Source organism: Micrasema longulum, unplaced genomic scaffold (assembly GCF_059751315.1).
Source record: "Micrasema longulum isolate JH-2025_06_02 unplaced genomic scaffold, ASM5975131v1 h1tg000497l, whole genome shotgun sequence".
Classification (NCBI taxonomy): domain Eukaryota; kingdom Metazoa; phylum Arthropoda; class Insecta; order Trichoptera; family Brachycentridae; genus Micrasema; species Micrasema longulum.
In genome coordinates, this window is record NW_028277694.1 from 178,952 (window position 1) to 201,159 (window position 22,208).

General features: G+C 36.2%; 1 protein-coding gene across 1 annotated transcript; it reads right to left on the reverse strand.

Annotated features, from left to right (window-relative positions):
* Window positions 1-2,162: 2,162 nt before the first annotated feature.
* On the reverse strand, window positions 2,163-21,739 carry LOC148281110 (UBX domain-containing protein 4). Its single transcript, XM_088227276.1, has 11 exons — window positions 21,534-21,739; window positions 18,463-18,600; window positions 16,862-16,990; window positions 15,556-15,687; window positions 13,528-13,790; window positions 11,749-11,844; window positions 9,655-9,778; window positions 7,689-7,849; window positions 6,179-6,347; window positions 5,469-5,619; window positions 2,163-2,430 (listed from the first exon to the last, which is right to left on the reverse strand). Exons 1-11 carry the CDS (start codon window positions 21,613-21,615, stop codon window positions 2,277-2,279), a joined length of 1,599 nt encoding a protein of 532 aa, XP_088083402.1. The 5' UTR covers window positions 21,616-21,739; the 3' UTR covers window positions 2,163-2,276.
* Window positions 21,740-22,208: the final 469 nt, after the last annotated feature.

Sequence of the window (22,208 nt, forward strand, 5' to 3'; positions counted from 1 at the left end):
GGTAAATTTCAATCTCGATAAAAAGTTAAGTCTAGCCTCATCTGCAAACAATTGGACATACTAAAAATATTGGATTAAAATGTGGTTTTACACTTCGATATTTCACTGTCCCGGACTAGAGCACGAAGCGTAAGATTGGTCATCTTACCTTTATACAACAGACGGTTGAGATACGCCGCATTGGGTTTACCAAGGCAGTGCCCTACGCACAATTTGGTGCTGGTAATTTTAAAGTTCTACTGACTATTATTAGGCATAGGAAATATATTTTACTTTTTTATTATATAGGATATATTTGTTTTTAATAGGCAAATTTTTCGATCGAGACATAAATGCAGATAAATTGAAATAAAGTTGAAAGGGGGAATATATTTACTACAGATGCCTCCCGAGAGCCTTAACTTTACAAGGCATCAGGTTCTCGACATCCGCTGCCGACTGCTCATCGGCCGTCCACGTCTGAACTACGGGACGCGGGCCTGACTCGGGAGGACACCCGCAGCCAACTCCGCAGGTGGCCGCAGACAAAGTACCCTGGGGTGCTATTATGGATCTTATCGCGGGGTGACAAAAGAAACTAATTAGGGGAATTTCATTTTTTGCATGCGAATACTTTTTGATGATTAGATGTCAAATGATGTATAAAACATACAGCCTAATTTAGTGATTTGGGCAATGCTTAGTCGCAAAAATGTTCTAAATTAAAAATATCATAATAAAATAAATAAAACAACTTTCTTTTCAACCACTAATTGTTTATATTTTTTCACCGACCGGTTTCAAAGCAAACAAGCTTCTACGTCAAGGTTTACGTAACTAATGAATTAATTCCTATTTTATTTTTTTCATGTTTACTAAATACTACACGTGGAGCTAATAGAATAAGATTATAGAGCCAATAGATATAGTTATTTATATAAATTATTAAATAATAAAGTAGACTCTTTTAACCTACTCTCCGAAATTAATCTTAATGTCCCCTTTTGCGTGACAAAAAAAAAAGTATTTGTTCCATCTGCCAGTTTGTAGCACTAACTATGCACAACACTCTTTCCTCTATCGTTCTTGCTCAAACTATAATGATTTTTTTTCATGTATTGATATATTTAACACGCCCCTTAATTTATTTAAAAATAATTTAAGACTCATTCTTTCTGGCTGCAATACGATCCCACTTGCTGTTTAATGATGCTCACACTTACACACACCTGAACACATACTCCCATACAAATACACACTAACACACCTCTGCACTTACTCTCATACAAATACACACAAACACGCCCTTTTGTTGTACCACAATTTAATATGTATGATTTTTATTTAGAAACTTCGCTGGTCTGTCTTTAAACCGTATCTTTTTTATGTTATTATATCATTGTGGACTGTTTGTTTTTGTAAAATAAAAAAAAGTGTAGAATGCAGGTTTAATGTATGATAGGTTTTATAGGGGTCAAATTACCACCTTTTTAGGAAAAAAAAGACGTGATTTATTGGCTCCACGTGTAGTATTAAGTAAACATGATAAAAATAAAATAGGAAAGAATTGATTAGTTACGTAAACCTTGACGAAGAAGCTTGTTTGCTTTGAAACCGGTCGGTGAAAAAAAAAATAATGGTTAAAAACAAAGCTGTCTTATTTATTTTATTATAATGAATAACCACAAAGTTAGTGCTTCAAATAGAAAATTATCATGTTTGATTTCTCACGTAATAAAAGAATGGACGCGGCAAAATCCGGTGACAATCATCAAGCGGAGGTGATACGGTTGTTGGGCCATATACTGCGGATGCCTCCTGACGACGCTTGCCTACTTCACAAGGCATTGGGTTCTCGACGTCCCGGACGTCTGCTGCCAACTGTCGTCGGCAGATCATGTCAGAACTATGGGAAACCGACTTGCGAGTTCCTGGAAGAACATTTGTCTGATCCCCGCCAACCGCATGTCTACGTAAATCGTCACCGTTCAGGCAATAGCCACTAACCCTAAAAAAGTCCGATTGATATACGCGTCGATGTTCTTTCTACGATCATGATAATAAATAGTAAACAATTTAATTTTTTTAAATCCCGAAATGATGAAAGCCAACCTATCTAGCGTTGTTCTTTTTTAGTATGCAATAAAACCTGGTTTTACGATTCTCAATTTTACATTTTCATATTTTTGAAATTTTTCTGTGTGGAACGTGTCTCCTGTGTAAAAAGAGGTTCTGGTATATATACAAATATTGTTTAGTAAGATTTAGGTTTGGATTATTATATTTTAGTCGGCCGACTACATCTGCTGGGTGGAGTTTCCATTCCACGTGTTGTTCTCATCGTCGGAGTCTCTGTCCTTCAGCCGGTAGGTGTTTCCCTCCCTTCGGACCGTGCTGGTGCCGGATGCGCCACTGTCGCTGCCGCCGCCGACTCGCCTTTTCTTCGCCGAGCTGAGGAGGAAGAAACAAAAATAACATTAGGACATGGCCAAAGTACTGTCTTGATTGGTGAATGTTGTTCGTTCTAATTCTCAAAGCACCCTTTTAATACTATTAAGTTATTTTTTATTTTATTTAATTCAGAAAACAAAGTCATACATAAAAAGTATTACAAACAACGATTTTCTAACATAAAAAGACCAATTAAGTTTTCATAAATTATGCAAAAGGTTTAAACACTAAATGTGACATTTTTTAATAAATAAATAAGAAACATTTGCGTTTTCTATGGAGGTTATCATTGGATTAAATAAAAATACAGAATGCACACCCCTAGCCATCCACACACACACACACAAACGCACATATAAAACATACACAAACATATACATTACATGCGGCACATATACATAGCATAAACCACTCAAGATGCACATTCAGCAACTACCCCAAATAATCGACCCCATGAAGAAATTTTCCATATAAATGCAACGTGCAGTTAGAAATGTCTACATCAATACTGAGTCTGTTATAATTTCTACAGGTGCGTCTAATGAATGAATTCGAGGTATAATTGTTTTTACAAGTTGGCATATAAAAAAGGGAATTTAATCTAGTATAGCGAAGAGGACAACGGAAACCAATATTTTTTTTAAAGGTACGGCGAATCAACCATATTATTTAGAATTTTGAAAAGAAAAATTATATCCATTCACAATTCTTCTCTAACTCACATAGTGTCCATGCGGCTCCACTGTGGGAATATCATCTCCCATCCACCATCAAAGATGTTGCTACAGTATCTCTGTTTAAATCACATCTCCTTTCTCTTCCTTAATCTCTTCTCCTTTCCTCTTTATTCCCCTTTCCCACCGAGTAATAGTATTGATTTAAGGTACCGTCGAACTTGGTTATAACGAGGAAGACGGGACAGAGGAAGATTTTATAAATCCAATCGCCATTGCATATTGCCACTATTGAAAATTATAATAAACTAGCGGACCCGACAGACGTTGTCCTACCCGAACGTTGGCTTGCCTGCTATTATATATTTTTATTTTTTTTTACGCCTCCACTCGTTTGCGAGTGATTTTGGCTCTTAGAAACAAGAATAAGAAATTTAAAGAATATATGCTTCAGTGAACGACAAAAAAAAAACCCATACCCACGAAAAAATATAATATAATGTTAGGTAGTTAAAATCAGTATGAAAAAGTTATGTGACAATAAAATATTATTACCGTCTAAATTAAACGTAAACATAACATGACATTTTGGGCCAAAAGTAAAGAGGGACATTCAATTAGACTTATTATTTAAATTTGGCAAATAATATTTAACAAATTCAAATATTTTTATTATTTGTCCTTAAGAATTTAGTCAGAAGTAAATAAGTATCCAAATCATTCTAGGCGAGTAAAAATTTTACGTCAAGAGGAGACAGTCAAAAAACAGATGATCTAATGTCTTATCGTCATTTTCACAATGACACATTGCCGAAGTAAAGACACCTATTCTCGATAAATGTGAGGCAACGAGACAATGTCCCATTCTCATTCTTGATATTAAAGAGATGTTCAATTTCGATTGCTTTTCGATTTCATGCTATTACCTTAGAAAAAGACTTTTCATTGATAATATTCCAATATCGAACCTGCTTTGAATTTAGGTTAAGACAATAATTTATCCTTTATTAGTTGTTAACCTGTTTTTATTCTTCATTCGCGTGGCACACGCGTGGCGCACGCGGTGGCGCGCGGGCCGCAGCATCATTATCACAACATACGTAGCCACTAACTATGCACGACACTCTCTGTTTCCGCGTTTACATTCCTTAGCCAACAAATTTACTTGTGAAATAGACATTTTTAATACGACAATTATCCATTTTAAAACGTTCTCAAATGCACTGTTTGAAACTAATTTTTAATGTCGTAATAAAACTTTCTTTTTCATACAATTCTTTCTCTGTTTTTGATGTGTATTATTATTTATTATTATCTTTTTCTGAAATTGATGAATCAAATATTTTTGTGTACCAGATATTATGTTATTATCTTATATATACTTACTGTTAACTAATTTTTATTATTTGTTTTTAACAATAATTTGTTGATACCATTTTTTTTATACTTATAATGTAAATGTATTTATTTTTTTGTTTGAATTCTTTACAACAACAACAACAACAACTAACCATCACGCTGTTTCTCCGTAGGGGTATGCAGAGAGGATAGAATGCCATAACACTCTATCTTGGCATACAGACCTCGCTTCCTCTACATTCATACATCTTCTCATGCACGCACGCCGATTATTCCTACTTTTGACATGTCCATCTTCAAGTATTTGATGGACTTGATCGTGCCATGTCTTTCTCGGTCTTCCTCGTTTTCTGCATCCATCAACATTCGTATCGTAGATCCTTTTAGCCGTTCTTTCACTGTCCATTCGCTCTACATGTCCAAACCAACGCAGCACCCCTTTCTTGATTCTGTCAAGAATGTTATTTACAATTTGCTTTTTAATTCAATTACTTTTCTTATATCCAAATTTTTTATTTATTTTTTACTATGTAAAGTTTCACTTTTTATTTTGCATGGCAGTATGCTTTTTATTGTTTCTAAATGTATACAAAAAAGCGTTGTTTATCTTTTGAATTTTTACTCACTATGTTTGTACTTACCTGTATATTTTTTGTAAATGCCCCTTGGGCGTATTGTAAAATTAAATAAATGAAAAAAAAATATATAATTTTGGCTTTTTTGACACATCAAATGAATTCGGAATTTTTTTAAGCGTAAAACCAGGGTGATGAAAAATGTACAAAACGTTACTTGGGGGGAATATTTGTATGAAAATGTACGAAGAAAAATGGGTCCTGAACATTTCGGTGTAAAAAGCGAGGAAACGTAAAATCGAGGAACGAAAAAACAAGGTTTTACTGTGGTTTATTTTACATCTCATTTCTCAGGCTATCCTAATGCAAAAAATCACACTATAGCGTTTATAATATTAGTATGGATTATTGTCACATGATGATTGCTCACCTCTCGTCTTGCTGCTGTGTTCTCCTGGAGTTGCGGGGCGGCGGGGAGCTGCGGGAACGGTCCCGCTGACCAGAGATGAGGTTGCCGACGTAGCGGAACAGATCCCCGACAGGATTGCCGATCATGGACCAGAATATCTGCGTCAGCATGCCTGCAAAACGAAGAACATCGTAATAAAAAACCGTTTGATCAACACGGACGCATTTAGTCCATTTTGCACAAATGTCGAGATCCGTGAACTGTGCAAGGCTGAGACATGCATTATCGACAGAATCAAGAAAGGGGCGCTGCGTTTGTTTGGACATGTAGACCGAATGGACAGTGAAAGAACGGCTAAAAGGATCTACAATATGAATGTTGATGGATGCAGAAAACGAGGAAGACCGAGAAAGACATGGCACGTTCGAGTTTATCAAATACTTGAAGATGGACATGTCAAGAGTAGGAATAATCGGCGTGCGTGCATGAGAAGATGTATTAATGTAGAGGAAGCGAGGTTTGTATGCAAAGACAGAGTGATATGTCATTCTATCCTCTCTGCCTACCCCTACGGTAAAATGGCGTGACGGTTTGTTTGTTTATTTATTTTTTGTACATTTTCAAGAATGACTAAAAATGTTTTCTTGAAAACATTTTTAGTATCCAATTTTCCTGAAGTCTCTCATTAAGGCGAGGATTTATACTCTGTTTTAGTCTGGCTGTCCACTCACCGAAGAAGCCGCCGGCCTTGTCCACTTGCGAAGGGCCGGCGGGGCCCGCCCTCAGGAGGAGCAGGGCGCTGGAGGGGCTGAGCCCCAGGGCCCGCAGGCTCTGCCCGTCCTCGGAGGGGCTCAGGCAGCGCCGGGGGTACGCCACTGACAGAGAGAAGTTCCCCGATTTCTGGAAACAAAGAACATTAAGATTGATTCCACATCGGAGCCGCATGGACACTAGATGATTTAGAGAAGGAAGAATTGAACGAGGTTATGCAGAAAGCAGCCAGCCACAGAAAAGTGAAACTGAGATAATAGCACTTTTGTGAAAAGAGTGAATAATTAAATCTACACAACAGTTGGACTGTTCTTTACTTTGACAAATGATAATATAGCAGTTTACAATGGAGTCCCGGTCCCAACCCTGATGTATGGGAGCGAAGTGAAAAGAAATTGATTGCAACGGGACATCACTTTTAGCATTAAGTATCGCTCATTTATTTATATATACGCCCAATGGGCATTTTTATGGACACATTTATACATAGAAAATTATTATAACAAAATTAGAGAGAAAACAGAGAGTCTGAAATTGAAATGGTCGAAAGTGCTACCAGATTTAAAAAAGAGCGTTATGTTTCAAATTATTAGGATCATAACTGAAATATATGAAATACAGCAGAGTAAAAAAAAATTATTTAACTACTTAATAGTAGGGTAAAAAATATTTTTATTTATATATAATTACGCCCTATGGGCATTTTAAGGACATATTTATGCATAGAAAATGATTATTTAAAAAAAAGAAAAAGACTCAATGGTTTATAGTAGACTTTATGGGAGTGGAAGCGGGAGAGAGGTGTTTATAATTTAATTTGATTCAGTGATCGTTTGAAAGAAGACAACTTGTTATCAAAGAAATCAAGACTGGTAAGTTTGTTGGCAGACCTGAGAATTCTGGGCATAGGGGAATGAAAACCATAGTTAGTTTTATGGTTATCGGTATGAAAGAGTGAGTTTTGTCTGAGGTTTCTAGTTGGGATATTTAATTTTATCGAGCTCAGTAGTTCAGGCGCATCAAAGAGTGAGTTGAGAATTTTGAATAGGACTAGAGGGTCGGATTATTTCGACGGTCTCGAAGAGAAGATATATTCAAGGTAGTTTCTAACTCATTATACGTATATAGATCTCTGGATAAGCCCAACCTATAGCCTATCTTTCTTAAAAAACGATAATAATCTTAAAATATATATTTGTATATGGCGGCCTCCGTAGTGCAGTGGTCAAGACGCTTGACTCACGTACGGAAGGTTCGATTCCCGGTGAGAACACAAAAATTACAATGTGATTTTTCTCAAGCCTGGGTGTTCTGTGATGTAATTCACCACTGTAATTGGGCCTCCTGCCCTGTTGTGGTGCAAAAATAAATATAAAAAATATATATATATTTCTGTACATATCGGCAGCTCAGGACTGTATCACCATCCCCACCATAGAAACACCAAGATTAAAGCAATAGCGAACATACCTCGATATTGTCTTTGGCATATTGTCTCAAGTCTCCGAGAGTTGAATCAGAATCCACTTGCGTCATGTGGGTAGACCCGTCCGCCATCTTAAACTGTATTCGTGTGACGCTCCCCGTGTCGACTGCTGGGGACGGGGGCGTCACGGTCGTCGGAGACGATGCTACAACCATAATTAATGTATAATGTAATGTCAATAAATTAGAACTAAATATTAAAAATGCAAAATAATGTCATTTCATAGAACAAAACAACCGATTTCCTTCGAGAACCTAATACAAAACTCCAAAATTGATGTAGTTAAGTCCATCAGAGATTTAGGAGTTGTTTAGGACTATAAACTGACATACAACGAGCGTATAGATAATACAGTCAATAAATCACTGAAATAACTCGGCTTCATTAACAGAATATCCTCTGATTTTACTAATGTCCGTACAATCAAAACTCGTTATTGCTCGACTGTTCGCCCTCTTCTGGAATATGCCTCCTAGAATAGTGGTCTGGTCTCCATTTTATGTCAATCGCATAAATCACATTAAATCAGTCCAACATCGCTCGCTTCGAAAAGTAGCGTCGATGCTTGGACTAGAGAGAGGTAATTATTCTTACGCTGATATAGAGTCAATGTTCAATATTTCTAGTCTACAAAAACGTAGAACTAATATTGACTCCATATATATGTTCGGCATACTAAATGGTATAATCGATGTGCCATCATTACTGGGACAAGTAAAATTCAATATTCCGACTCGTAGGTTGAGAAACAATGAAGTACTGTTCATCGATCGGCATAGAACAAACTATGGTCTTAATTCTCCAATGACCCGTCTTTGTCGTATTGTTAACTCGAGACAAGATCATCTGGACTTTTTTGGTTTAAGTTTACAGCGGTTTAAACGAGCTCTCAATAAATAGTCCAGCTCTTGTCTCTATGTCCCTTATGTTTGTCAATGCTTCTATTCTTATTTTAAAACTGTTTTAAACTATTATTTTATTGTAATATTTAAACCCTATAAATTGTATACATCGACAATGTCCGTTAATAAATAAATAAAAATATATGTTAATCACACATAAAAAAAGTTATTTTTATGATTTTTAAGGAACAATGACACTCATTTTCCTGATTTAAAATCTCTCATTTTTTGCACGTGTAACAACTGCACAGCATCGTAATGCACGGATGTTTTTGTCTCAGTAAGGGGAGTTTATGGAATAAAAATCTTTGACAGTCGAAGCCATAATGAGGAATTCCACTGTTTTCTTATTTATTTTTGTTCTATTAGCGTACTATTTAACTAAGCAAATTTTTAATATTTTTTTTGTGCGTTATTTACAAAGATATGATTTTTTAAAGTTACATTTGTCAAATACCCCGCCAAATGACTGTGATCAGTGTGTCACTTTTCAGTAGTGACGTCATGAAACGGTTGGCGTTCTTACTTTCACTGACCCGACAAGAATCTATGGAATATTGCTTTGATTACTTAATTTAGTTGATCGTAATTTGCTCATTTCTATGTTATGGTTGTTTTCACGAACGCTTCGATTTAGAAAAACCTAGAAAGTTGACATAATCTCTGGTTGAAATGTCAAATTATACAAATTATACTCTTTTTTTTCTATGGTCAAAACGTTCCTTACAAGGTGCGGGGGCTTTAAAGCGGAAACCGGAAACACTACACGTAGATATAAGGAGTGACGTCATTATTTACGATTTTAAAATGAATACTATTTTTAACATTTTTTTGCGTGCGTTTTTGAGATATTTCATCCTACTCCAAAATTTTTAAATATTCACGTGTACACGAAAACATTTTTAAAATTAAATTCCGGGTTGGGCTGGAATTCCGCATTTACGTCAAATAATTTAATACATTTGGACCCTTGATCATTTCAGAATCCGTTTTCCAGAGATTTTCTCACCGACGCTTTAGGCTAGCGATACATGGATGAAAATATTACCAGCTACCGGGGTCTCCACGGGGCCGCCGAACCTGGCCTGCCGATCGGCCCTGTCTTGAGCAATCTGTTCCAGGATCCGGGCTCTGATGAGATCGTTTTCTTTTTTCTCTTTCAATCTCTCTTCCTGAAAAACCGAAAAACATACTTTTTCATTGCATGAAGTGAGAGCAGTATTACGCTTCAGGTACCAATCTGGGAACTATGAAACATTACAGTGTAGAACCACTTAAAAGGGTTTTTTATTTACTACTACTACTACTACCATCACGCCATTTCCCCGTAGGGGTAGGCAGAGAGAATGGACCGCCACACACGTCTATCCTGGCATACACTCCTAGCCTCTTCCACATTCATACATCTTGTCATTCATGCCCTTCGGTTCTGTCTGCTTTTGACATGACCAGACTTAAGATTTTGGTTTATCTGATCATGCCACGTCTTCCTTGGTCGTCCTCGTCTAACGTTGCCGTTCATTTTTGCCATATATACTTGTTTTACCATTCTCTCGTCGTCCATTCGTTCTACGTGACCAAACCATCTCAGAGACCCTTTCTTAATCTTATCAATTATACTTGTCTCAGATTTACACTCTCGCCTGATTTCATCATTCGTAACCCTGTCATACATTGATTTCCCACACATTCGTCTAAGAGATCGCATTTCAACCGCGTTCACTCTTTTATTTATTTATTTATATATCAACGGTTCAAAGAACCTTTTACAATAAAAAGTTTTACAGAAATAATTACAGCAGTGAACAATTCATTATTTATTTATTTATTTTAAAGAAACAAATAGTCGACAATGATGAAAAACATTTTTTTAAAAATACAGTTTAAAGACAGACCAGTAATAATTTCATATTATGTAATATATAATATGAAATATAACTATATACTTCAACTAAATAATTCAAACTAAGCATATTATACTAAAACGGGTAGAGGAATTTGTATATCTGGGAAGTATGTTTACTAGGGATGAAATGACTGAGAAAGATATTGAAAGGAGGGTGAGTGCCGGGAACAGAGTGAACGGTGCGCTTAAATCAACCTTGGCAAATAAATGTTTGTCGCGAGGCAAAATTAGCAGTTCACAACGGAGTCCCGGTCCCGACCCTGATGTGTGGGATCGAAGTATGGACTTGGAAAAACGGGAATGAAAGTAGGTTGAATGCTGTCAAAATCTGATCTCTTAGGTGAATGTGTGGTAAAACTATGTACGATAGATGCACAAATGTTGAGATCCGTACATTATGCATAAGCATTATCGACAAAATCAAGAAAGGAGCTCAGCGCTGGTTTGGACATGTAGTGCGAATGGACAGCGAAAGAACGATGCGAATGTTGATGGATGAAGAAATAGAGGAAGACCGAGAAAGACATGGCAAGACCAAATCCAACAAATACTCGAAGGTGGATATGTTAAAAGTCGGAATAATCGGTGCGCGTGCATGAGAAGATGTATGAATGTAGAGGAAGCGAGATCTGCATGCAAAGATAGAGTGCGTTCTATCCTCTCTGCCTACCCTTACGGTGAAACGGCGTGATGGTTTGCCTTGAGGCAATTTCTTCCTACCTACCCAAACCGTTCAGTTTGAGAAAATTACATGTTCATGAACATATTCTAGGTACAGAATCTTATAATACAATACGAAATTTAAAAAAAAAATTAACTAAAAATGTACACTTTACTATGAAGAGAGGAGAGGGGATGGGAAGGAAAGAAGAAGGAAACCAACTGGTCCAAGAAGAAGTGTAAAAATTGGAAAATTATCCCAGGCGTTGCCGAGTGTGTGATATTATATAATCAGATGAATCTCTTCACAACAATAAATGTTTCAGCTCTTTAACTTTACTAAAATCGACAGATGGAAGAATTGAAGAAATATGGATGCTCAAACATAGGCAAAATGGTGAATGTTACAAAGAAGACGGGTGTTTGTTTTAAAATTTAATTGCTCCTTATCAGACTACAGCCTCAAGGTAGTGTTATAAATGAAATCAGAAGCAAACAATTACAGGTGTTGGTATCCTATCCGCTGGAGTCAAGACTCAAGACTTACCAAGGTAAAAAGGGATATTTTCAACGCACCTTTAGATTCTTTAATTCTTGTTCCTGTTGCCACCTTTTGAGTTCCGCCATTCCGGCTCCCTGCGCTCGCCTTTCCAATTCTTTTTCTCTTTCGGACTGAAAGACAAAAGAAAGCCATGAAAAAATATGTATTTATTTATTATATCATGACAACAACAACTGTTTGCCCTCTTCTAGAATATGCCTCCTAGAATAGTGGCCTGGTCTCCATTCCATGTGAATCGCATAAATCACGTTGAATCAGTCCAACATCGCTCGCTTCGAAAAGTAGCGTGGATTAGGTTTATTTTAGTTTTAAAGCTGATTTTATATATTTGTCAACAATATTTTGAATTTGTCCAAATTTCTGCAGACAAGGACTGGATTCAACTCCCTGGGGAGCTGTCAACATCAACACATTACAACAGAGATGAAGAACATTTTAAAGAAGGTAATATAGACAAGAAGGTAATATGACAAACTCAAAATATTGTTGATAAATTACCTGGTCCATGAAGAAGTATAGAAATTGAAAAAATAATATTTTCAGGCGTTACCTAGTATGTAGGTGAAATAATTCAATTAGATGAATCTGATGATGACTGAATCTATGATGTTGGTGAGATTCATCCGGCTGAACCAAATCACCTATTAGGCAACGCCTGAAAACAATTTTCCAATATTTATACTTCTTCTTTTACCAGGTAGTAATTCAACAATGTTTGAGTATGTCCGAATGCTTGCAGACTGTAAACCAGCCAATGACAGGTCATAAGCCCTGTAAATGGCTAGACTTCCATATTCCCTTCTCAAAAACGTTTTCCCTCTCTGTTGAAATAAATTAAAGTATTATCTTTAAATTATTGCAAAAAATTTTTGTTCAATACTTAGTCATTATTGAGATCCCAGATACCTAAGTTTAGTCTAAATTTGAAATGGCGTAATCTGTTGGTCTAAAAGTAATTATATTTTAGTTACATAAAACTTTTAAGTATATTTTTTAACAGAAATACCTGTAAAACATATTGTTTTTATCTAATTTATGTTTTTTTGTTTTTTTATTATTGCCCGATTAAAAAAAAACATTAGTTTTAAAATGGCAAAATCGTATGATTACCTAATTTTGCGTTCGTTTTTCCCGATTACAGCCTTAAGTTTCTACTCATAGGTGAAAATTTTGCTAAAAAAAATCAGGCGGAGATTAGTCAAGCTCGTGGTGTACTGGTTTGTGTGTTTACCTGCCGATTGATAAATTCAATATTTTTTTCAAATTATTATTAATCACAATATTTTGAGTTTGTCCAAATGTTTGTACACTGGATTTCACCCTCTAGGGAGTCATCAAAATTAACAAATCACAACAGAGATGGAGATCATTTTAGAGAAGGAAATACGGACACCTAGGCATTTACAGGACTTAGGACGAAGTATCAATTTTATTTCACATCCTTAAAATATAACTTGATTAGAATGACAGTTGTCAGCAATAGTGATGACATAACTTTGTATTGACGTCTAAGGAGTGATTTATATTGACACATTCGTATCTGGCTAATTTATTATTTTTAAAAAAAACATTCGTTTTAAAATGGCAAAATCGTATGATTTCCTAATTTTGCATTCGTTTTTCTTGACTACAGCCTCAACAGTTAAAACCAAAAAAAGAAAATAATAAATAAATATCGACCTGATGTAATTTTTCCAGAGTGAGTGGATTGACACGATACGCGTAAAATGTTCCCATACAGGACAGACACAATAAATTATTTCTAAAATAATAATACATAAGATAGCGCCTACCTTTCGTTCCTCTTCCATCTTCTCCTTCTTCTTTTTCTCGATCAGCTCTTTAGCCCGCTGCACCTTCTCGTCCACCGACAGCTGTTCTAGTCGCTGGCTCTCGGCGTCCTGGCCGGACGATGGCACCGGGGCCGACGCTGCAGCCGGGGGCGATGGCGGAGTGTCCCCGGCCGGGGACACGGGCGACGCCGGCTTGGGCCGCCTGGTGCAGACCTCGCCTTCACAGACCAGCTCTGTCTCTTCGGCGGGAGCGGGCTTCGAACCTTTGATACCAATAATGTTGAACGAAGCAAAACAACCGATTTCCTTCAAGTACCTAATAGAAAACTAGTCACTAAAACTCTTGGGTTTTGTTAGCGGGACATCTAGTGACTGTACTAATATGTTCACAGTTAAAACATTATATTGCTCACTTGTTCGTCCTCTTTTAGAATATGCATCCGTGATCTGGTCTCCCTTCTATGTAGGCCGGATAAATCATATCGAATCGGTGCAGCATCGTTTGCTAAGAAAAGTAGCATGGCCAATCATCCATGCTCGAGAGGGGAGACTACACTTACGGAGAAATGGACTCAATGTTAAAAATCTCAAGTCTACAAAAACGTAGAAATAACATTGACTCCATATTTATGTTTAATTTGCTGAATGGCTTATTTTATTTTATTTTTTATTTTCTTTTATTCATGAAACATACAGTACAGTTACAAAGTTTAATATTTTACACAATTAGACTTAATTCTAATGGACCAGTGAAGTTTCCATATTATAAAGCAATTATATGTAAGGTTAATTATGAAAGTATAAAAAAGAGAAGGAAAAAGAAAACATAAATGAAAGTTGTTTAAAAATTGAAATTTAAGTGAAAAAAATACATTTTAAGGTTTGTAGTTTGTAGTGAGTATTTACAAATGGAAATAATATTAAAAATGAAGAAAATTTGTAAGAGTAATTAAAAATTAAGAATGGAAATAAAGAATGAAAAACATGCTCAGATGTAAAAACAAATTAAAATAGTAATAACATTTTTTTTTTAAAAGGAAAAACATAAACACATATTTATTTTAAGGGATTCAAACAAACGATGAGAAGAATCTTTAAGTGAAATATAAGACAATAAATTTTGGTCAATTTAAAAAACATCTTCAAAATTAATGCCACATTATAGTAAGAGCAGCAATATATTGATTTTATTAACATATATAATATAAGTAATTAAAAGTAGTTTAAAAGTATAAAAACATGCCAATGGCAGCAGAGAAAAAATAAAAAATAAAGAAGGAATAACAAGTATAGCAAGTCATCTTTAAAATTTAAAAAGGGAGGCTCAATTGATGTGCCATCGTTACTGGAACAAGTGGCATTCGATGTTCCGATCCGCCGGTTGCGAAATAATAATGTGCTGTTCCTCGATCAACACAGCACAAACTATGGCTCGCATGCATCAATGTCCCGATTGTGTCGTATTATAAACTCGAGACAAGATCTGAACTTTTTTGATGCAAGTCTTCATAATTTTAAAAATTCACTAAGATAGACCGGATCTTGTCTTGAGGCAGAATTTTTTTTTGTCCTAGCTTTAATTTTATTTAGTTGTATTTTATTTGATTAGTGCCTGTATTTATTATAAGAAACTGTATTTACCATCGTTAGAATGGACTGCATAAGTCCGTCAAATAAATAAATAAAACTCAAAAATTGATGTAGTTAAGTCCATCAGAGATTTAGGAGTTGTTTTGGACTATAAACTGACATACAACGATCATATAGATTTTACAGTAAATAAATCACTGAAATTACTTGGCTTCATTAACAGAATATCCTTTGATTTTACTAATGTCCGTACAATCAAAACTCTTCATTGCTCGACTGTTCGCCCTCTTCTAGAATATGCCTCCTAGAATAGTGGTCTGGTCTCCATTCTATGTGCATTGCATAAATTACATTGATTCAGTACAACATCCCCCGCTTACCCTCGCTTGATTCCGGTAACCAGCACCTATATATAGTAAACTAAACTTAGGAACTCACCGTCGGCAGTCTTGGCTCCGCTCGTCTTTGGAACGGCCCCCTGTTCCGAGGAGAGGAATGCGGCAGTGGACGCAGCGGAAGAGCTGCTAGATGGTGCATGGGTCATCTGAGTTGGAGAAGACACCTTTCCACCTGAGTACATAAAATTAACTCTTTTACTTCTCAATATTCTGGTTTAATTTTTTTTAAACACTGATAGCAACAGCGACAGTTGAGGGTAAGCAAGCTATTGGAAAAAGTCAAAATATGTGCTACGCAAATTCCCAAATTACTCCAAAGGATGCTTCACCACAATAGATTAAAAGCACTAGGACTTACATCATTGGAAGTACGACAGAAGAGAGGGGGCTTGATAGAAACTTATAAGATACTCAATAATTACTATGACTGCCCCCCGCGTGAGATGTGTCAATTAAATCTCAACACTAATTTACGGGGTCATAACTGGAAGCTCTATCATTATTATTAATATTATGGATAACTTATATAGTGCCATTTTCGTAATATAATACCTCAAGGGCGCTTTACAAAGTGATTTTATAAAGATATAAATTTAATTTTAGCTTTTTAAATTAAGAAAAATAATGTACTTTGTCACCACATGCTAAGAATTTACTCAAATGATTTTTTATTATTATTATGGATAACTTATATAGCGCCATTTTCGTAATAAAATACCTCAAGGGCGCTTTACGTGGTGATTCTATTGTTAAGTTAATTTAATTGAAGCTTTTAAATTTGTAATTTAATTAAAATAATTTATTTTGTTGTTGATTTTGTTGATTTAGAGAACAAGTGGGTTTTAAGTTTCTTCCGAAATATCACTTCACTCTCACAGCCCCGCGCTTCTGCTGGGAGAGCATTCCATGCCGTAGGGCCTACGACCGCCGAATTTAGTACGCTGTTTGCGTAGAGGTATAATAACTTTTCCTTTTGACGTAGATGTAGCTGATCTAAGCGTAAAATTTTATTTAATTGTATTTCATTTTATTAGTGCCTGTATTTATTATAGGAAATTGTATTTACCATTGTTAGAATGGACTGCATAAGTCCGTCAAATAAATAAATAAAAAATATCTTTGTAATAAAATGTCGTCAGTAAAACAGAAAATTAATCTGAACTGTGGTTTTAGGGTTCTAATACAACCACAGATGGAAGTACAAATGCCCTGAATTTTTTTTTATTTCTAAAGAAATAAATGTCACCGGGTTTTAATTCTAAGCGCGGACTTACGAGTACATGTGCGGCCATACCAGACAGGGTTATTTGTAAAAAAATGTATGAATAAATAAGAAATCTGTGTACCTTTATTTGCTGCGAGTGAATCTATTCGACTTATTAGCCCCGACAAGTTTGCAGAGCTCCCTGCAAACACTTCTAGGGGAGTCCCATTGGATCCTATGAAGAAAACAGAAGGCACAGGAACCAGCTGATCTGATATTAATGTACTAAGGAAAAATATTGCATCCATACTTTGACATTGAGGTCTCGGTAGCTCTTTGACTGATTGGTTCGGGGTCTCCACTGGAGTGAGGCAAGGCTGCGTCCTTGCACCGCAAATCAATACCACCTGATCGAGGCATAGAAGTGAACTCCCCCTTAAAGCTGTGCGACTTGGAGTATGCAGATGATGCGGTCCTTTTCGAAAAGCCTGTTGGTGATTTTTAGGAAATTGTTGACACACTGCAGGAAAACTCAATTCGTCTGGGTCTTAATATTAATACAAAAAAGATTCAGATTATGTGCAACAAGTCCTGGCCTGACCCTGATCAGCCTCTCTATAATAATGGACAGAGGACAGAGAAAGCTGACAGCTTTAAGCACTTGGGAGTTCACAAAACTGAGGATGGAAGCACGGAGAGCTCGCAACCCGCCAGGAATTGCTGGAGCAACTTTTAACATGATGCGTGTTGTCTGCAACTCTGGTGTATACTCGGTCAACTCTTGTATAATGCCAGTACTCCTATATGGGTGCGAATCTTGGCACCTTACTAAAGCTCAAAACACCAAACTTCTGAGTTTCGAGAGTAAGTGCTTGAGGAGAATATTAGGTATAAGGTGGTTCAATTTTATAACTGACATTGAAGTCTGAGAACGGACGCAGCAGCCTCCTATAACGAGCGTCTTGAGGATGCGGCGGTGGACCTGGCATGGACACGTGCTGCGCAAGCCTCGGGAGAACTTAAACCCAACCTGCCTCTTCTTTGAACCTGCGGGCTCACGCCGTCCTGGAAGGCCGTCGATGCCGATCTTTAGACTTTATTCGGCGGAATTAAGGGGCGCTGGATTGACGTGGGAAGAGGCAAAAACGCTGGCTGGCGATAGGGTCTCCTGGAGACAACTGGTGATGTCCACATGCTCCACTTAGGAGCGGATGTGGGAAAGAAGAAGATTGACATATCGTCGGCGTTCTGGCAAAAATCACTAACCCTAAACAAGTCAGCTTTGAGTAGAATGTGCCATTCAAAGCGTAAAATTATTCAATTTTCTTTATTTAAAAATAACATACCTTTTGATAAAAAATAAACGGGAATTTGTTAAAAAAAAACGCAAAATTTTAATTTCAACAAATTTCTTAACAATATTTTGAGTTTGTCCAAATTTTTGAAGACAAGGACTGGATTCAACTCCCTGGAGAGCTGTTAATATCAACCTATTACAACAGAGATGAAGAACGTTTTAGAGAAGGTAATATAGAAGTCTAGGCATCTACAGGGCTTATGACCTATCTTGGTTGGTTTAAGTGGCCGCTTTACACACTGTGTAACATTCACCATTCTGCCCATATTCTAACATCTTCAATGATTCGGCACACGAAATTTCATCAGCAACACAAAATTTGAGGAAACTTAGCTCGTTTGAATGTTTTGTCTTGCGTACATTTAAAGTAAAATGAAAAAGGATACAGATTTGGGCAAATTGAGTGTAGGTCTCCGATCCACTTATAATTTTAATGGCTAAAAAGTTGTCTTCGGCACTCAGTCGGGACACGACTTCGGGAGAGTCTATCAATTCTGTCATGGCTTTAGATTGGGCATCGGTTCCTAGAAAAATAAACCAAGTTAATGGAATAATCCCGTCTCAAACGATAACATTTAATTTCAAAATTAGATTAATTAATTTGTTTTTAATTGTTTTGGTCATATTCTTGATTTCCATATTATATTGTCCAAGCATACGAGATAGAAGGCTTTAATATCCTGCATTAGAGAAGAAATGATAAGCTCTGAATACATAAATCTGGGCAGCAAATAAATGTAGTAATGTTAGGGGCAACTCTGAAAAACACAAAAGAGTTTGTGTACCTTGGAAGCAGGACCTTTTTTTCAATATATATTTGGACCCCTATATTTAGTAGCCTTACGTGTCATGTACAAGGCTAAAGTACTCAGAAAAAATCGTTTTTGTTTGTCTTGGAAATGGGATGTTCGATCACTGATTTTGGTTTATTACCTTTATGAGTCCAATCACCATTGTTGCAAAGTTCAAGAACAATGGCGCGTGATAACTATTTCTTACTACAGTGTGGATATCTGTTGAGGATATTCCATCTTTCCTGCATTCTGCTTCAAGATTATGGCATTTTAAACTGAAAAATGGACACTGTAATTACAGATGTTCGATACTCTGTCAAGAAATATCATCGCATGGACAATAGTCATCATTCCTTAATTTAAACCTTTATAGATAACTTCTCATAGCTCCGTGTCCAGTAAAAATTTGGGTTGTTTCGAAAGTACTTTGGTGATATATATATATATATATATATATATATATAGTGGGATAATTTATATAGTGCCATTTTTGTGAAAACCACCTCAAGGGCGCTGTACAATTAATAAATATCCCAGTACGTCTTGCAGCTACAGAGCACATGGACGGTTGGGATTCTAGTTCCTTGTTTTCAATTAAGATCAATAAAAAATTATAACAGATGGGAGCTAGATTACAGGACGTCTTGCAGCTACAGAGCGCATGACAGTTAGAAATTCAGCCCCCATTTACACATTTTAAAAATTGACAAATTGAGTGATAATGTTTATATTCCTAAATGACTAAATGCGAATAAATTATGAGAGATTTATTTTAGAAAAGCCAGCTAACACAATAAGCTATTATTATTTTCGCCCCTTACACATTTTTGGGTGAGTCTCCTATGATTTTTGAGAATCGCACCCGCTACTTTATGCCTTGCGTCATCGTGGTAACGACGGGTGTTTGCTGCATCAGCCAGCAAAACATTTTAGTGATTTTATCTGTACCTGGAAGCAGGATCACCTGGGATGGTGGAACAAAAAGCAAGCCTTGCATTCGACAAAAAAACGAAGATTTTCTTAATCACTCAGAGAGGCGAGCCTGTTGGATCGTCCATATTAAGCGCCATGAGGGTCTCCTGCATGACATAATAGAGGGAATGGCTGAGGGACAAATCACAGAGGGCGCCTCCGATGGGAGTATTTAAATCAAGTCTTAGAGTGCGAGGACATGAACTGCGTCTCATATGTTGAGTTGAAGAGGGCAGCAGAGAAGACAGATGTTAACTTCCCATTGTAATCGGGGCCCTGGTTGAAAAAGGATTAACCGAAATTGCACTGTACCCTTTAACTTGTTTTTTGAAGATGTTTTACTTATTTATTTGTTCATTTATATACGCCCAATGGCCATTTTTTAAAGGACATATTTATGCATGGAAAATTGTTAAAGAGGTAAGTAGAAAGACACAATGGTATATAGTAGACTTGGTGGGAGTGGAGGCGGGAGAGAGGTGTTTATAATTTAATTTGATTCAGTGGTCGTTTGAAAGAAGACAACTTGTTATCAAAGAAATCAAGACGGGCATAGGGGAATGAAAACCATAGTTAATTCTATGGTTATCGGTATGAAAGAGTAAGTTTTGTCTGCGGTTTCTAGTTGGGATATTGAATTTTTTTGAGCTCAGTAGTTCAGGCGCATCAAAGAGTGAGTTGAGAATTTTAAATAGGACTAGAAGGTCGGATTTATTTCGACGGTCTTAAAGAGAAGATATATTTAAGCTAGTTTCAAAATCATTATTCATATATTGGTCTCTGGATAAGCCCAACCTCTAGCCTATCTTTCTCAAAAATCGATGTTGAGCTGATTCAATATTTTTGATGTGAACATCATAATATGGAGACCAGATAACAGAGGAATACTTTAGGTGCGGGCGAACTAGGGAACAGAAGAGAGTTTTAAGGGTACTGATATTTTTAAAGTCAGTTGTGCTTCTGTTAATAAATCCAAGGAGTTTTAAGGATTTATTGATAACATGCTCAATATGAATTGTATAAGAAAGTTTAGTGTCAAGTATAATACCTAAATCTCGTATACACACATAGACACAGATGATAATATTTCATTGTTCAGTGAGTAGTCGTATATGATTGGATTTTCCAGATGAAAAAATCTCATAACCTTGCACTTACTTAAGTTGAGATGTAGATTATTGGATGAACACCAGGTGCTAAAAGACAGTAAATCAGATTGTAATAGTGAACAATCGGAAGTGCTGTCGATCTGTTTGAGCAACCAAATTGATGAAGTAAGAAAAACATTTTTTAGATCATTGATGAATGGAAAAATAAAGCGGACTTCAGATTTTTATTTCGATTAAAAAAGCATTTTTATGAGGAAAATAAACCTCGATGCTTTATTCACGTGTAAAATAGCTTATTGCGATAATTTGTGCACTTTTAATTACCCTCTAAGGTACTGAATTTATTCTACTTTTCGTGATAATTGTTGACAAAACAGACTACGCAAATTAGGTTTACAACCATGATGGTAAAACCACATTTGAACGCGGTGATTACAAATTTATAAAAGCGTCTTTTAAGTCGCAGAAGTAGCCAATGTGCCGTCTATTTATCGGCGATTTTCATCAACGTTATAAATTATTCCGTCGTTTCGTAGATCTTTGTTAGAGGTGCTAGTAAATCTGACAGATAAATATTTTTACCTTCGACATACACGACGAAAATCGCATTTCTCGATTTTGAAAGCGTCACAGCCTCGACGATACTCCCCGAAAACCAACGCATTTTAACAGATTTACAATCACCGGCGATCAATTTAAATGGAAACTGTTCGATCAAATGAAAAACGACGAGTTGAAAATGGTCACAACCTGCAGTAATAACATGACACTTCGAATTTTCATATCACAAAAACGGCGGAACCGAAATCTAGTAGTCCACTGAGGGAATTATTGCTATTTTTCATTTGAATAACATGCTAACCAAAATAGCACAGCGTGTCAAATGCTGTTGCTATTTTTATTTTTTTAAATGTAGATATATTCAAGATACCATCATTATTCTTTCCCTGTTTACAGCCAATAGTGCATAATGCTTTAAAATTGTACTTAATTTCCAGTAAATGATTTAGATAAAATTATCAATAAAATTTCTTGGTTTAGTTTCACTTTTATTTTATATTTGACCAACGAGCGCTTTCGCCTAAGAAGGCATCTTCAGGGCTGTTAAATTGTTTACAACATCTTGAACTGTCAAAAAGATCCAAATGTTGTAAACAATTTGCCAGTCCTGAAGATGCCTTCTTATGCGCTCGTTGGTCAAAAATAAAATAAAAGTGAAACTAAACTAAGAAGTTTTATTGATAATTTTATTTATAT

Coding starts and splice junctions, on each gene's coding strand:
- LOC148281110 (XM_088227276.1), bottom strand. CDS start 21,615: ATGCGTTGGTTTTCGGGGAGTATCGTCGAGGCTGTGACGCTTTCAAAA. Junction 6,348..7,688: donor ATGCCAAAGACAATATCGAG/GTATGTTCGCTA, acceptor CTTTGTTTCCAG/AAATCGGGGAACTTCTCTCT. Junction 2,431..5,468: donor ACACAGCAGCAAGACGAGAG/GTGAGCAATCAT, acceptor CTTCCTCCTCAG/CTCGGCGAAGAAAAGGCGAG.